The following is a 17,170-nucleotide window of genomic DNA, read 5'->3' as shown; positions in this document are numbered from 1 at the left end:
TTATGAAGTGGTAGTACCTGACTATACATGTTATCAAGTGGTAGTACATGGCTATACATGTTATGAAGTGGTAGTACGTGGCTATACATGTTATGAAGTGGTAGTACATGGTTATACGTTATGAAGTGGTAGTACATGGCTATACATGTTATGAAGTGGAGCTACATGGCTATACTTATTACAAGAGGGTGACTATACTTATAGTACAAGATAGGGAGGGGAGGCATATAAAGGTCTGCAAAGGACCAGCAAAACCACTGTGTTACTTCACTTAAAGTAACCCATATATTCTACTTGCTAAAAACATGCCCATTATAATGTAACTGTCTATTTTAGTATCCTTTGTTTCAATTACAATTGCATTTTCAGTTCACAAGAACAGACTTAATGTAGATAGTTTCCATACCTTTAGGGGAATAAACCATTTTTGGATGTGTTCTGGACTGCCAAGATTTATGACTGCTCCTCCGAATAACCAGCAGTTGACACCGCACTGAAACATACGGAGAGGAAAAAGAAAAACATTATGAATATGCCATGTTCTGTCATGTGCACCAGTGTTTGTGAATATGGCATGTTCCAAGGAATGTCTTATAGCCTTATCTACACCAATATCAGTGGGCTGACACAGCAGGCTGCCGTATGGAATTATACTACATTAGAGACTTCTGAAGGAGAGGACGGGCACATCCTTAAGTCTGCAACAACACACTAAAGACACTACCCCAGCAGCGGGACACACTTCACTTGACAAGTTGGCATCAAGCCAAAAGTCCAGTATTTTGCCATTAACCACTTCAGTACCAGCACCCTCTGCCCCCTTAAGGACCAGAGGGTGCTGGTACAGTATACCGCCGCTTCCCGCCGAATCGCCGCAATAATCCGTCGCTCCCGCTGGTCACGTCTCTCTGTCCCCGCCGCAGGCTGCTCTCTCTGCCGTCGCTATGACGGCAGAGTGCTGTGCGCCGGTCAGGAGCCGCTTTCATTGGCTCCTGACCCTGTCACTCAATGGGAACGGCTTACAGGAAAGACAGGGCCAGGTGCCAATAAAAACGGCTCCTGCCCGGCTCACAGTGCTCTGCCGTCAAAGAGGCTACAGGGCAGCACATTGCGGCGGGGACAGAGCGGCGACAGCGGCGGGGACGCGTGGTGAATGGGACGTAGAGTTTACGTCCAGTCAGAACCACAGTGCCCCCTGCCCGCTGTAGAACCGTACTGTGTCGGTCCGCAGGTAGTTAAAGTAAAACAAAATTCAGAAATTGTCTTTCTAATCTTGTTAGCATTGTAGTGAACTGTTAAGAGGTCTAATGGTTTCCTGAAAAAAAACCTTCACATTACAAAGAGCAGTTTACAAATTCTGGTAGTTTTCCGTTAGTCGGGCGCATCCGGCAGGTGGCACTAATTACATTAATAGTTCACGTAACAAAAAGTGTTAATGTAACCGATTTGTATTGTGTTTTAACTGGCCATCTCGCTGCGGCCAAATGTATTGTAAAAAAAGTGTCCCCCCAGAGTTGTTCGTCGCAAGAAAACAACCAGGATTCCCTGCCGCGACGTACGACTCTGGGGGGACACGCTTGTCCCTGCCGGCTGCCAGTATTGTATAGGAGTGAGAACAAGGGGGAGGCGAGCAAGAGCTGAAGCCGGTGGCTTCATCTGTTACATTGCCGCCGGCTTAATTTGTAATTCAATCAACTCACTTTTTACAATACATTTGGCCGCAGCGAGACGGCCAGTTCAAACACAATACAAATAGGTTACATTAACACTTTTGTTACGTGAACTATTCATGTAATTAGCGCCACCTGACGGATGCGCCCGGCTTACGGAAAAGTACCCAAATTCTATAATAGACGTGCAATTTATTTATTTTTTGTGCTGAAAAAAAAAAATTAGATGTGTAATCATTTCTGAGGCCTCAATCTCACACATGCATCTTAATCTTTCCTAAGGATATGAAGGTATCAGGGTTCTCTACGTCACCATCCAAAACGTTAATTGGATCCTTTGTTTGCTTCCGTGCTTGAAAAGGTATAAAGCTGGTTCTATATATTTTGTTAAAGCACAAATAAACTCAAATTTGAACAAGGCAAATGTGAATAGTAATCAGAATGACAAGATATTACAAACAGAACATAAGGAAATTGCTGGTCAGAATACCTTTTTTTCATGGGCCCATGTGGAATTCCCTTTTTCACACGTGATACAATAAAATGATCTTATTTTACAGCAATTCGATAAAAAAAGATAATTTCTACAAAAAACCTGAAAGCTTTTTTTTTTATTAGAGTGAAAATTCCAATTGGATTTCCCTTTTTTTTTACATTTTTCTTGATTGGGTGTGGCAAGAAGTTCTGATTAATGTTTTGCAAGGTTGTATGGTGTGCGGTAAATTAACAATTTCATAATGTAGAGACGCAAGCAATTTTTTTTAGAGTTTTTTCAATCTTTTTTTTTTTTTCATAATTGGGGAAAAACTGAACACACGTGTGTAGTAGGTTGGTCAGATTTTTCAAATGTTACAATCAATCAGAAAAATTGATCGTGAATCTTGAATTGAAAAAAACCTAAAAAAAATTGTATAGTGTGTGGCCTCCTTAAGTCAGTATTGCCTTGATTAATTTTGGGTTTAGTTGGACTATAAACTCAAACACCAGTCAAAACTTCAGCGGGCATTTTATAGTGAAATTGCTTGGCACAATGCAAGGATTTTAGCAGACATTATTTGAACACCTTACCTTGTTTTAGATGCAGATATCAGCAACAGAAAACTGTTTCTAACAGAAAATAGTAAACAGAAGTATTAGGGCTGCTTCACATGGGCGTCTGCCCGGCTTTCGGCGGCTTTCATTTGCAGTCAGCGTTTTCATCCCCACTGGAGGAAAATAGCCGCGGAGATTAACTGCCCCAGGACACTACATGTAGCCTAAGGGTCACCTCGAACACCAGGGAAATTAAGATCTGAACGCAGAGTTAGCGCAAACACCGGTAAAAGCCCGGTACAAATGCTCCCATTTGCTTGAATGGGAGCGTTTAACACCAAGTCCCGAACACCGAGGCCCGAACGCCGGCAGTAAACGCAGGGCAGACACCCGTGTGAACCAGCCCTTGCTCTGCTAAAGCCACTGGATCAGGGCCAAGCGTGTAAAATAGAAATATAGCTTTCTGCTCACAGCAGATGATCACTCAAGCATGGTGGTGTTAATTTGGAACTCCGTGTACAGCAGAGCACACAACACAGTGTACTATCACAGTGTTTGCAAGAAAGTACAATTTGAACTTCCTAGCAATTGTTTAAGCAGAAAATCTGTTTGTACTGTTGTACATACAGAATAGCACAGCAATTATCCCACGCTTCATCTTATGTGGTGCACATGATGCCATGCTCAGTATAATGCATAGGGATCTATATGGGAAAAACAAGGCAGAAACAATGTAGAGGAATAAAGCATGACTGCTTTAAATCGACCAAAATCACAGAGACAGCCCAGAAGGAAAGAATTTCTGTGCACCATTCCACAGCCTGCTACAACAAGAACTACTAATACTATTTGCATGAGCTTTCTATGCTCCCCCCAGGTTTGAGTGGGTTTCTTCTGGGTATTTGTGGTTACCTTCCATATACCTACCCTCACCTCCAAAAGTAACTAGGGAAGGTACAATAGACTATGCCTATGGTAGGGATATTAAATTGTGAGCCTTTCTGAGTGACAGTTAATAATATTAATTAGTCAGTGTAATATTTAAAGCTTTATAGTGCTGTATAAATCCACATTATTCTCAATGATAACTAAAGAAGACTAGATCTATAGATCCTTCCTCGTCCTCTCTAAATGCCTTTGGCCCACCGATATCCCCATTGACAATCCACACCTTCAGGAGTCTTGGGAAGGCTTAGGAAGCACTCATGTCCCCACATTCTTTCCAAATATGGGCAGCTCTGTACTGCGCATGTACAGAGTCGCCCGACTTCTAAAGAACCCGTAAGGCGTATTCGACCAAGGGCGCAGAAAGAGGTTCAGGAAGGCTCTAAGAGATCTAAGGTGGCTTGAGTATTACTTTTAAGGAATGTATTTTTTTTTCTCTCAGTCTTGAAAGTTTTTAAAATCAAAATGTAAAGATAGTTTACAATAACATAAAACCACAAAGTGGTGAACTGAAGACATGTTATTATTACTATGTAGGCTTGGTTCACAGTGGGAACTGCGTTCCTTTCCCTGTAAAAAAGCAGGAATGCAACAGAACGGTTGAAAACAGAGTCGATGAAAAGTATGCTTCACTGCCACTGTTAATACATGGGTTATGGGGTAACGCACTGCACTGGGATACTGTAGCCTGTTGGATCACATCACACTGGATGCATTCTGAATGTCGCATAGACATACTATTGCAGTGAGGCTTTCTGAGTTAAAAAAAAAAAATCTTCATTAAGTCACATCCTATTGCCCCGCTGTGAACTCTGCCTTGGTAAAAGCAGACTTAGACTGTGAGCAGAGAGAGCACAAGTTTCAGCTCCCATTATCCCATGCTGTATACCTGAACTTTAGACGAGGATCAGAGTTGATACAGGAGACCTTACCTTTACTCCAGTTGTCATATCAGAAGTACAAAGGACTTCTCCAATCACCAGACTTCTGTTGACAAAGTTTTTCTTTCTATCAATCTGTGAATAGTAAGCCAAACCAGTTTATTTAAAGCCTACCTCTATACTATTTATTATATTTAATTAACATATTAAAACAATACTGAGCATTTTAAACTTGATTTGGGCTGGAACATTAATATGTTGACATTTTTATCAAGAAATTTGAGTATTTGGTGAAAAAACATCCTAATCATTTATAACAACAAAACCATTGTAGAACCTACTGGATCTTCAAACGTCAAATCAGAAGCATTCCAATACTGTCCAATACTGTCCAATACTGTCCTCCTGACCTTTTCTCCATTTTAATAGGCTGGATGACTGACTGCACTGTTGGACATATGTGTGATACAAATTAAAGAAACATCTGGTTAAACAAAATCCAAATATTTCCTTTTTCTAGACTACCATCCAGACCATTTTAGAATACCTGTGTAAAATAGGCATGTTAATTGATTTTGTATTAATAATATTTTCTTTTCTTTTCTTCTCTTAAAGTATACCTGAGATAAATAAATGTAAAATATTTCTACTTACCAGAGGCTTCCACCAGCCCCCTTCAGGCTCTCTCGCGTGTCCCCGGGCTGCTCCGATTGTCTGCTGGCCATCCCGGTGAGCTTGTGCAGTTGGGCTTTGTCGCATATGCGCAGCCAGGTCACACAAGCTCCACCATCACACTTCCATGGCAGGAAGCGTTCTGCGCCTGCACAGTACAACTCAATCAGAGCGACATGGGGAGACGGCAAGGGAGCCCAAGGCCTTAAGGGGGCTGGAGGAAGCCCCAGGTAAGTATAAAAGTTTTACATTTACTTGTCTCAGGTTTCCTTTAAGATAAATGTATGCTATTAAAGAAACTGTCTGATTGTTAGAAAAAAATGTAAAGAGTAATTTTAAATATTTGCCTCTCTGTTTGCATACCAGGCATTCTTCTTCACGCTGAAGACAAGTCACATGACCAATGCCTATGTATGGAGGAGAAAAGTTCAGGTAGGGCCACATAATCTGTGACTTTGCCTATGCATTTGTCTTGTAATCCACCGCCCATAAAACACAGGAATCTCTTGAGACACATTGTGCTGATCACTTTCAAGTAGGGATGGGGTAGGGGTTACTCACATTGGCTTCCCCTATTCATTCAACTTTTCTCCTGAGTTTTCTCACAGGAGAGGTTTTCCCACCTCTTCACTTAAATACTTCTTTAGCCCCCAGCAAGTAAGAAAATATTCAGTTTCATAACGCCGTATATCACTACGGATAACCCAACTGTCACAGGAGCCCTAGTGGCTGACCGCACTTAGCCTTCTAAACGGTGCCAGCGCACGGATCGTGCGAACTCTGGTCGCAGTCAATGCGCAGGAACCGTTAAGAATTAGCCACAGACAACTCAGAAGGGAGCCTGTGAGACACGGGTAATTACAACGTCACCCACTGGTTCAGAGTAAACTGCCACCACCGCGGTTACCATGGGACCGTGGAGCCCACTAACTGACTGACTAGTCCTGCGAATAAAACAGTTAAACACACGGTATTCTGTCTAGCCAACAACAAACAAACAGTAGCGTATCTTCAGAGACCCGGGATCAGTTCTGTGTGTGCTGATAAGCAGGGTAGCGGACAGTGAATGACTTGGAGAAAGTCGTTTATTCACGCAATATAAATAATTAATATATACAGACAATTATTAAAATCACAATTATTAAGACAGTAATAGCCAGTATAAAAATAAAAGAAGGGAGAAAAATACTTAGTTCCTGGAAAGATGTCCTTTTTGTGGGAAAAACAGAGTTCTGGGTTTCAGTCAGAGTTCAGACCAGGTGGATGCCAGCATATCCTCAAGCTGGCACCTGATGAGTTCAAGGTGTTTTCAGGGTGGAGGACACTGAGTTTGGCTCCTCTGCCATTCTTATGCCCCTGATTCAGTAGGAGGGAGTGAGGGCGGGGAGCCATACACCCCCTTAGAAGATGAGATGAGCCCTCCCCTTGTCCTGGGGGCTAGAAATCATATCTACCCATATATGGGCTCTATCTCACAGAACCGTACAGGTCAGGGCCGATTTATTAACATTTTCAGGTCTGTCTCGATTTACCCAGCGCCCTGATACCAGACATGAGGGGTGGGACCCCTGTGGTATCATCAGGGCATTTTCAAACTGCCTAACTGGCAGTCCTTACCTCAGAATGTTCTGAAACTTCCTCAGAACCAGCACCGGGGCTCATGCTACACTTCCCCCACGTTTGGCGAAGCTGCCATCTCAGGAACCCCAGAAATATGACAGATCTGGGAAGTTATGGATATGCTATGAGACTCAGGTTATTCCCAGGCAAAGGCTCTTTGAAGTTTGGAGCAGCCAGCTAGGTGTCACCTCCCCTGCTGGGAGGGAGCCAGTGGGTCTGGCTTCCCCCCAACTAGATTGCTTCTGCCATGGTGCTTGTCACCTTATACCTGATGGATGGGCCATCAGCACAGCTTGAAGCCAGGGACTCTCCAGGGCAGATTAGGCTCAGGCTCATTAGCATATCAAAAGAGCCATCCAGCCTTTAGGATGGTGCTCTCTCTGCTAAGAAAAGGACTTCAGCTGCCCCTACACACTCAACCCAGATTGTATCGATTTGAAGCGCAATCGATGCAGGGAATCGAGTGCGATCGCTTTTTCTTCATGGGCGGTTCCAGGACGCGTCTGCGGCCCCGCAACCGTCCGTGACAGCACCCCCTGGGGAGAAGGCAGATAGACATGCATCAGCAAGATGTGTGGAGGCGCCGCTAACCTGGCTGACGGGCCTCGAGTTGCCGGTACGGCGGGAAAACCTATTGGAGCCTGTGGCTCGGTTCCCCTGGACCGGTCGCGGTCTGCTACCCTCAGGGTTGACCCGACATGGACCGTTCTGGACAGGGCGTTCGCGCCACTGCAGTCGGACGTGGTGTCTGCCGGGACTGCTGACAACGGGCAGTGGGTTGGTTAGGTCAACAGCCAGCCCACGCAGGGTTCCCCTGCTAAGTGGCTGTGGACCTAAGGGAACCCCGCGGGAATCCCTGGACCTTCCCAGCTCCTGACAGACGGCACATGCCCTGCAGTAGTTTGCTACATCCCTGTTCATCCGGGGCCAATAAAACTGGTTCCGAATACCGGCAAGTGTCTTGCGGACACCCGAGTGCCCTGTCAGAGGATTACCATGTGCGGATTTCAGCACATGTCCCCTGAACGCACTCGGGACCACAAGCCATTTGGTATTCGCGTGGGATCTACCTGTAGGGGGCTGTACAGACTCACTGTACAGTCTCCCACCTTCCCAGTACACCTTGAAAGCGGCCCCGTCTGCGAGGGGCTCAGCGGCTTGCTGCCTGAGCACCTCCAGGCTTGGGTCACGTTGTAGTGCGGCTGAGAATACGGCGCTGTCAGTTTCAGCCAACTGGCTCATGTCACACGAGGCCAGCGGCTGAAAGGTCTCATCCCTGTGGTCAGAGGAGGGGGAGGAGGCCGGAACCCCCTCCACCTGTTCTGAGCTCGGGTTCTGAGCAGTGCAGCTGCGCGGTACTGCTAGCACAGGTACACTGTCAGAATGGCACAGACGGACATTACTCAAGTCATCATTGCATGCAGTAATGACATTGACAGGTATAGACATTTTTTCATTACAGACAGGTTGTACAGTAAACTCAGGTACAGTTACAGCATCATCACAACAGACAGTCTGTACATCAAACTCAGGTGCCTTTGAAGCAGGCACTATTGAACCTGGTACCCTTGAACTGGGCACATTCAACCCGCCTCCCCCTGGTGCTCCCCCAAGTGTATAAAGTACCTGGTGGTGGGTGGAGAGTCCGTCTCCTTCCGTGAGCGACAAGGCGGTCGTGGCAGGTTCATAGTAGGACACAAGCTTGCCCAAATCAGTCCCCAGCAACACAGGGACTGGGAGATCCTTCATAACCCCAACAACCCTTTCGTGGATCCCTAATCCCCAATCCAGCTTCACTGTCGCGTGGGCTATGTGAAAAAGGGTGCCCTCTACTCCAGTAAGGGCAAGGGATCGGCTGGAGCTGATGCTCTCCTTTGGCACAAGGTGTGAGTGAACTAACGTGATGTCAGCTCCGGTGTCTCGAAATCCGGTGACAACTTTGCCGTTCACTCTAACAAGTTGCTGCTGGTCGGTTCGGTCGCGGATTTCCTTTCCGCGGGCAAACAGGACAAAATCTGATGATCCAGGCTGTGGTTCGCTGGCGGGTTGCCTCTGCTGTGGGTGAGGTGCAGGTGATGCAGATGATCCAGGTGCTGGTGGTGTCTGTCTCCGCTCCGGACAGTCGAATTTCATGTGTCCGGGCTGGCGGCAGTAGTGACAGGTGACCTCTCCAGGGGCTGCAGCCCTGGGTGCAGAAGTTGTGCTGGATGGCCTCTGTGGCTGACGGCTCACAGGGGCAGGAGGGTCTGCCGAGGTATTGGGCTGACCTCCCCTCCAGCTGGATGGGACAGTTCTGCGGGTATCAGCCACCCGGGTAGTTGCAAAAGTCTCAGCAAGGTCTGCAGCGACAGTGGCTGAAGCCGGCCTGCGTTCTAACACAAACTGTCGTACATCAGCAGGGCAAATGTTCAGAAATTGTTCGAGGACTATCAAGTCCTCCAGGACGCCATAAGACTCTTTGGTGAGGCCTAGAGTCCACTGGCGTAGTGTGGTGAGCAAGCTGCTGACCACATCTCGGTACGAATCAGAAGGCTTTTTCTGCCAGGCCCTGAACTTTTTCCGATAGGCTTCTGGCGTCAGCTGGTACTTAGTAATGATAGCGTCTTTTATAGCAGCATAATCATTATCCTTCTCCGCAGGCAATTCTGCGAAGGCATCAAGCGCTTTGTAGCGCAGCAAAGGTGTCAGATGTCTGGCCCACTGGTCTTGGGACAGACGATACTGACGGCATGCTTTTTCAAAAGACCGCAAAAACAAGTCAATGTCTGTGTCTTTTTTTAATATTAGCAAATTTAAATTTTGCACTTACGGGTGGTGCAGCTCCTTCAGCAGGGAGGCTGGGCGGTGAACTCCGGCTGGCCTGTTGAACCTTTGCCATGTTGAGCTCATGCTGTCGTCTCTCCCGCGCCTCTGCGGCATCCCTCTCCGCGTGGCGTTCCTCAGCCGCCTTGCGTTCTGCAGATTGGCGCTCCTCACGCATGTACTGCAGGTACTTATCCAGGTCAGTGTCCATCAGCTTTCGTAATGCTTGCTGCATTAGCGGATCAGTACAACCGGATAGTCCAGTACTGGCCGGTTCCAGGCGAGTACTTTCAGAAACTCTGGGATTGGGGTCCATACTGACAGTCTCTGGCGTAACTGTTGCAACAGGGCCCGCAGGATGCTCAACCTCTGTACGCCTAGGATCTTCAGCCTCTGGTTCTCCTCGATTGTCAGATGGGCTGGTATCCACCTCAGCGGACACTCCCGGCTCCCGCAGTTGCTGGGTATCCCATCTGGACAAGTCTGCTATCAGGTCCTGTTGTTTCCTGCGGCCGACGTCAATGCCTCTCGCTTGGCAAAGATTTTGCAGGTCCGACAGGCACATGTTCTGGTAATTCCCGGACATTTCCATGCCAAATAAAATAAAACTTTTGGGGTGGGGTACTGGCTACACAGTCTCTCTGTATATATAAAAAATATATTGCCTTCCAGCTACACCAACGAATGAGTTTGTTTCTTGATAGCGCTAGCGCTATCTTAGATACTTTCAGCACAACACAGGTCCCAACCGCTGCCTAACACTGTCACAGGAGCCCTAGTGGCTGACCGCACTTAGCCTTCTAAACGGTGCCAGCGCACGGATCGTGCGAACTCTGGTCGCAGTCAATGCGCAGGAACCGTTAAGAATTAGCCACAGACAACTCAGAAGGGAGCCTGTGAGACACGGGTAATTACAACGTCACCCACTGGTTCAGAGTAAACTGCCACCACCGCGGTTACCATGGGACCGTGGAGCCCACTAACTGACTGACTAGTCCTGCGAATAAAACGGTTAAACACACGGTATTCTGTCTAGCCAACAACAAACAAACAGTAGCGTATCTTCAGAGACCCGGGATCAGTTCTGTGTGTGCTGATAAGCAGGGTAGCGGACAGTGAATGACTTGGAGAAAGTCGTTTATTCACGCAATATAAATAATTAATATATACAGACAATTATTAAAATCACAATTATTAAGACAGTAATAGCCAGTATAAAAAATAATAGAAGGGAGAAAAATACTTAGTTCCTGGAAAGATGTCCTTTTTGTGGGAAAAACAGAGTTCTGGGTGTCAATCAGAGTTCAGAGTTCAGACCAGGTGGATGCCAGCATATCCTCAAGCTGGCACCTGATGAGTTCAAGGTGTTTTCAGGGTGGAGGACACTGAGTTTGGCTCCTCTGCCATTCTTATGCCCCTGATTCAGTAGGAGGGAGTGAGGGCGGGGAGCCATACAAGCCTTAGAAGATGAGATGAGCCCTCCCCTTGTCCTGGGGGCTAGAAATCATATCTACCCATATATGGGCTCTATCTCACAGAACCGTACAGGTCAGGGCCAATTTATTAACATTTTCAGGTCTGTCTCGATTTACCCAGCGCCCTGATACCAGACATGAGGGGTGGGACCCCTGTGGTATCATCAGGGCATTTTCAAACTGCCTAACTGGCAGTCCTTACCTCAGAATGTTCTGAAACTTCCTCAGAACCAGCACCGGGGCTCATGCTACACTTCCCCCACGTTTGGCGAAGCTGCCATCTCAGGAACCCCAGAAATATGACAGATCTGGGAAGTTATGGATATGCTATGAGACTCAGGTTATTCCCAGGCAAAGGCTCTTTGAAGTTTGGAGCAGCCAGCTAGGTGTCACCTCCCCTGCTGGGAGGGAGCCAGTGGGTCTGGCTTCCCCCCAACTAGATTGCTTGTGCCATGGTGCTTGTCACCTTATACCTGATGGATGGGCCATCAGCACAGCTTGAAGCCAGGGACTCTCCGGGGCAGATTAGGCTCAGGCTCATTAGCATATCAAAAGAGCCATCCAGCCTTTAGGATGGTGCTCTCTCTGCTAAGAAAAGGACTTCAGCTGCCCCTACACACTCAACCCAGATTGTATCGATTTGAAGCGCAATCGATGCAGGGAATCGAGTGCGATCGCTTTTTCTTCATGGGCGGTTCCAGGACGCGTCTGCGGCCCCGCAACCGTCCGTGACACCAACATTTTTTTACACCCAAGTTTTAGGTTATAAGTGTGGCAGTCAGTTTATTTGTGGGTGATATACTGTATATTTGCGGTGACACCCCCCTTCCCCCGCAGAGCGCATCGATTTATGCACAGTTACCTCTCCTCGCTCCAGCTTGCATCTTCACGTGTCCCCGGAAGCTTCTGGACGGCCACTAGAGCTCCAGGCTCACTCTGATCCTGACAGGAAGCCTAGAGGTGTAGGGGCCAGTTCAAAAGCTGCCAAAGTGAAACGAAGATGCAAGCTGGAGCAAGGAGAGGTAGATGTGCATGAATCAGCGCAACCACCAGCCCACCTCAAAGTGCACTCTGCATGGGGGGCTAGAGACAAACATGGGGGGGGGCAGTTGGCCTATTGGTGGGTCACTGGATTTGACCCGTTTTTTAGGTTATGTGGCGGGCTTATACATGAACCAGCCTATACGTGAATATATACTTTTTACCAAAATTTTTGGGTTGTTGACAGCTAAAAAATATTTTTATAATATCTGCTCAGGAGAAAAGTGAATTGAATAGGGGCTTTTGATTTGAAATTTACACTGAAACTAAAATTGCAAAGTGCTATAGAAATTACAGAGAGCTGTTAAGAGTAGTTTTGTAATCCAGGAATAGTACAAGAAATGCATTAATATAAAGGTAATAAGATTAATAAGAATAAGCCCATAATATTACAGACACAGAGCATGTTTACCAGAATGTTTCCCTTTGATGACTGGAGGAATTAAGTGGACATCCTACAGAGAATCCTACAAAAGATCCTGATGCCTCCCATGGCACCTTGAATGTATAAAAAGGTGGCCCATACACTGGTCAGTTCATCAGACCAGTTGTGGTATTTTTTCTAGTTGTTACATTTCCAAATCAACTAGTGCATCCCTGAGGTCAGGGGAGATTTCAGCATGAAATCTCAAAAGAAACAAAAATATAGGTAAACAGGGAGCCTGTTCTGGTGTAGTATGTAGATAAATGTAAATAATCAATACTAGGGATGGGACGACGAATCCGGCGAATCCACGAATCCCTCGAATATTAGAAAATATTCGAGATTTGTGGAATCGAATCCCGACGCCATTTTCTGATCGCCGAATCCCGACGCTGCATCGCCGCGCATCCGCCGCTTTGCCCGTTCGCAATTGTCCTCCTCCCTCCCCCCCCCCGCAGCCTCCTCCGCTCGCCCGCCGCATAAATAAGAGGAAGCAGCCTCTCACCTCCAGCATGGAGCCCAGAGCGGCAGACCTCCTGCTGACTTCCTTATTCCCCCTAGTGACCGGCTCTTACTACGCGTCATCAGTAAGAGCCGATCCGGTGGCCACTAGGGGGAAGTAGGAAGTAAAGGGAGAAGTCTGCCGCTCTGGGCTCCATACTGATGCTGGAGGTGAGAGGCTGCTTCTCCTTATTTATGCAGGGGGACGAGCGGAGGAGGCTGCGGGGGGAGGGAGGAGGATATGTGCCACTGCTACCCAGCTATATTATACTACAGCCCCTCATAGCCTGCTACCTATACTAAAGCAACCCCATAGCCTGCTACCTATACTAAAGCACCCCCATAGCCTGCTACCTATACTGAAGCCCCCATAGCCTGCTCACTGTACTGAAGCCCCCCATAACCTGCTAACTATACTGAAGCCCCCCATACTGAAGCCCCCCATAGCCTGCTAACTATACTGAAGCCCCCATAGCCTGTTACCTATACTGAAGCCCCCCCCCCCCATAGCCTGCTAACTATACTGAAGCCCCCCATAGCCTGCTAACTATACTGAAGCCCCCATAGCCTGCTCACTGTACTGAAGCCCCCCATAGCCTGTTACCTATACTGAAGCCCCCCATAGCCTGCTAACTATACTGAAGCCCCCCTAGCCTGCTCACTGTACTGAAGCCCCCCATAGCCTGTTACCTATACTGAAGCCCCCCATAGCCTGCTACCTATACTGAAAGCCCCTATACCCTGCTGCCTATACTGAAGCCCCCCATAGCCTGCTACCTATACTGAAGCACCCCCATAGCCTACTACCTATACTGAAGCCCCTATACCCTGCTGCCTATACTGAAGTCCCCTTACCTAGCTACCTATGTTGCAGCCCCTCATAGCCTGCTAACTATACTGAAGCACCCCCATAGCCTGCTACCTATACTGAAGCCCCCCATAGCCTGCTACCTATACTGAAGCCCCCTATACCCCACTACCTATACTGAAGGCCCCTATCCTGCTACCTATACTGAAGCCCCCTATACTCTGCTACCTATACTGAAGGCCCCTATACCCTGCTGCCTATACTGAAGGCCCCTATACCCTGCTACTTATACTGAAGCCCCCTATACCCCGCTACCTATACTGAAGGCCCCTATACCCCGCTACCTATACTGAAGCCCCCTATACTCTGCTACCTATACTGAAGGCCCCTATACCCTGCTGCCTATACTGAAGGCCCCTATACCCTGCTGCCTATACTTAAGGCCCCTATACCCTGCTGCCTATACTGAAGGCCCCTATACCCTGCTGCCTGTACTGAAGGCTACTATACCCTGCTGCCTATAATGAAGGCCACTATACCCTGCTGCCTATACTGAAGGCCACTATACCCTGCAACCTATAGTGAAGGCCCCTATACCTTGGTAGCTATACTGAAGACACCTTTACCTAGCTACCTATACTGTGGGCAACTATACCATGGATCGCACAATTCTTATGCGCAGGATTCGTTAGATTCGGGATTCGAAAGGTTCGAGATATTCGAGAACCTTTTTAGATTCGGATCCGGATTCGGATTCGAAGAAATTGTGGATTCGTCCCATCCCTAATCAATACTTACAAGCCTGGGTTGCTTAATCCAGCAACCACTACCTGCGCATGTGGGGAAGTGCCGTTCCCGCTCGGCCTTGTGAGGTTCTGACAGTCATTGCTCCAAAAGATGTATTTTATGACAAATAATAAAATATAGGACACTTTCAGTAGGGTAAAGACTTGGAAAACTAGCAGGTTGGAGGCACCCAAAACATAAATAAGCAGTGTAGGGTAATATGGAAAGAGACTACCTTGATGGAGACCACTTGAGCTATTTTCAAAAAAAAACTTTTATTTTACACAACACGTTTCACGACTTAAAGCTGCTTCTTAAGGTCAATAGAGTGCCTTTTCTAGTAGAGCTGGAGCCTGGGCACACTATTGACTTGAAGAAGTGGCTTTTAGTCACAAAATGTGTTGTCTTTGTGCAATCAAAGTTTTTTTTTCAAAAAGATCTCAAAAGGTCTCTTTCAAGGTAGGCCCTATCCATATTACCCTACACTACTTATTTATGCTTTGGGCACCTCCTACCTGCTAATTCTTTGTAGCATGAAATAACAATGTCAGTTTAAAACACTCTTCCCAAGGTCTTAGTTGTCAAATGTGCAATGCCATTAAGAGAAGCTGGGTGTGAGGATGTGGAGAGCATCATTTCTGTGTTCTAGGTACAGTAAACAGTCAGCAATCAAACACTCAAATCAGTCATAAGGATCAGCAATAATGTCCCAAACTTTTTGCTCGAAAATTAGCAATATCTCAAACCCCCCCCCCCCCCCCCCCCCATCCCTGTAGAATGCAATGTAAACCATTCTTTTTTGCCGTGAGGAAAACATCTGTTGCAGCAAGTCAACTCCAAGAAAGCATGCAGCTGCTTAAAACTGTATGGGTAAACACGCCAGGACAAAGTTGGGACTGTATGGGCCAAGTATGGTAAATCATTTCTGGGAATTACTTTTTTTTAAATCAACTTTAAAATTAACTTCTGAAGACTTCACTTTAATGTTGGGCTAACTGCTATAAGGAAGCGTCACAGCTAATCCTTTTCAAAGCACTTTTTCTGAATGCATGTTTAACTTTAGATGCTGACTGGTAGAGGGAACACCCCAATGAGAACAGTGAGAACAAGTATTCCAGCAGAGCACCAGGTACCACATTTAGGTAGCGAGGTTACCTAAAGAACTAGTACAGGAGGTCCAGTACTAGCATAAGATCCAGCCACTAAGGGATCATTCTTTAGAATACCATAAATACACAGACAAACACTTTCTGAGCAAGACAGTTGCAGCGGAGGAGAGGGGAGTTAGAAACAGGAGCTTGCAGAGTGGTGAAGTTAACTCACCTCTCTGGGATCCACATGTGTCCCATTTTCATCCTCCTAGGCACCTCATGTCATTGGTAACAGCCCCGTTTATGATCATGTGATGCTTACATGATCACAGATAGTGCTGGTACCATAGATACAGGAGGCCTAGGAGGAAGAAGATGGGCAGCATTTAGATCCTGGAGTGGTGAGCTAACTTCATCCCTCCACTGTGCAATCTGCATGGGGCCTCTCTCTCTCACCACATATATGGGGGGCCCGCACTGGCTACTACTGGAAGGTGCTCTCTGGCTACAACTGGGGGCAGGCTCTGTGGCTACCTTTATTGGCGAGGGAGAGCTATGGCTACCTTTACATGGGAGGGGGCTCTGTGGCTACTATGTAGGGGCTACCTCGCAACTACTAGGGGGCTCTCTGGCTACCTATACTGGGGAGAGGGCTCTCTAGCAACTACTACTGAGGGGGGAGGGGCTGGCTGGCTACTTCTTCTGGGGGGAGCTCTCTGGCTACTACTGGAGGGAGCTCCCTGGCTACCTAAAATGAGGTGTGGGGAGCTCCCTGGCTGTATACTGGCAATATGTATACTAGGAGAGTCCCTCTGGCTACCTAACTGGGGGAGGCTTTCTGGTGGCTACCTATACGGGAGGACTGTCTGTCTACATATATTGGGGGGCTAGCTATACTGCGGCACCTTTCTCCTGCCTATACCAGGGGGGTCTCTGGTTACATAAACTGGGGGCACCTCTCCCCATCTTTCTCTGTCTCTCTACATATGTAGGTGGGGGGTCTCTACATGCTGCAGTATGACTAACAGCAAGGCATGAAACCGGGCTTTCATCATAATTGAATGATGACTGTACTACCTCTGTGAATACCTCATTGTTTCTTCCAGCTTATTACTACATTTGGGTACAAAGTAAATGAGTGAATTCTTACCATTTCTTCAAACGCTCGTTGGACTTGTGGTAAGCTCAACACAAATTTCAACCTTTCCAATGTCAGGTCCCTCATTTCATCCAAACTCAAGTCAAATCTGTGAAGACCACAAAGGATATTAAGCAATCAATTTGTGTGATGTGATATAATGCTGACATGCAGAAAAATACAGACCCTTGTGCTATTTTCTGACACCAAATACAGCACTGGAAATAATTTCAGTTCAAGGCAGGAAAGATCAGGGCAACATGAAACTTGAGTGGTTTGACGAG

The 17,170-nt window shown here is 47.0% G+C and overlaps 1 protein-coding gene across 1 annotated transcript in view; it reads right to left on the bottom strand.

Annotated features, from left to right (window-relative positions):
- Positions 1-17,170, bottom strand: part of ACOXL (acyl-CoA oxidase like) — a 486,411-nt gene that overhangs the window by 378,722 nt on the left and 90,519 nt on the right. Inside the window, exons 2-4 of the mRNA XM_068232279.1 lie at positions 16,899-16,995; positions 4,580-4,663; positions 407-493 (exon numbers count right to left, since the gene is read on the bottom strand). Coding sequence (XP_068088380.1) covers positions 407-493; positions 4,580-4,663; positions 16,899-16,995 — 268 coding nt within the window. The remainder of the gene's footprint in view (positions 1-406; positions 494-4,579; positions 4,664-16,898; positions 16,996-17,170) is intronic.

Source organism: Hyperolius riggenbachi, chromosome 4, assembly GCF_040937935.1.
Source record: "Hyperolius riggenbachi isolate aHypRig1 chromosome 4, aHypRig1.pri, whole genome shotgun sequence".
In the NCBI taxonomy this organism is placed as follows: domain Eukaryota; kingdom Metazoa; phylum Chordata; class Amphibia; order Anura; family Hyperoliidae; genus Hyperolius; species Hyperolius riggenbachi.
This window is presented reverse-complemented; position numbering and strand designations above follow the sequence as displayed.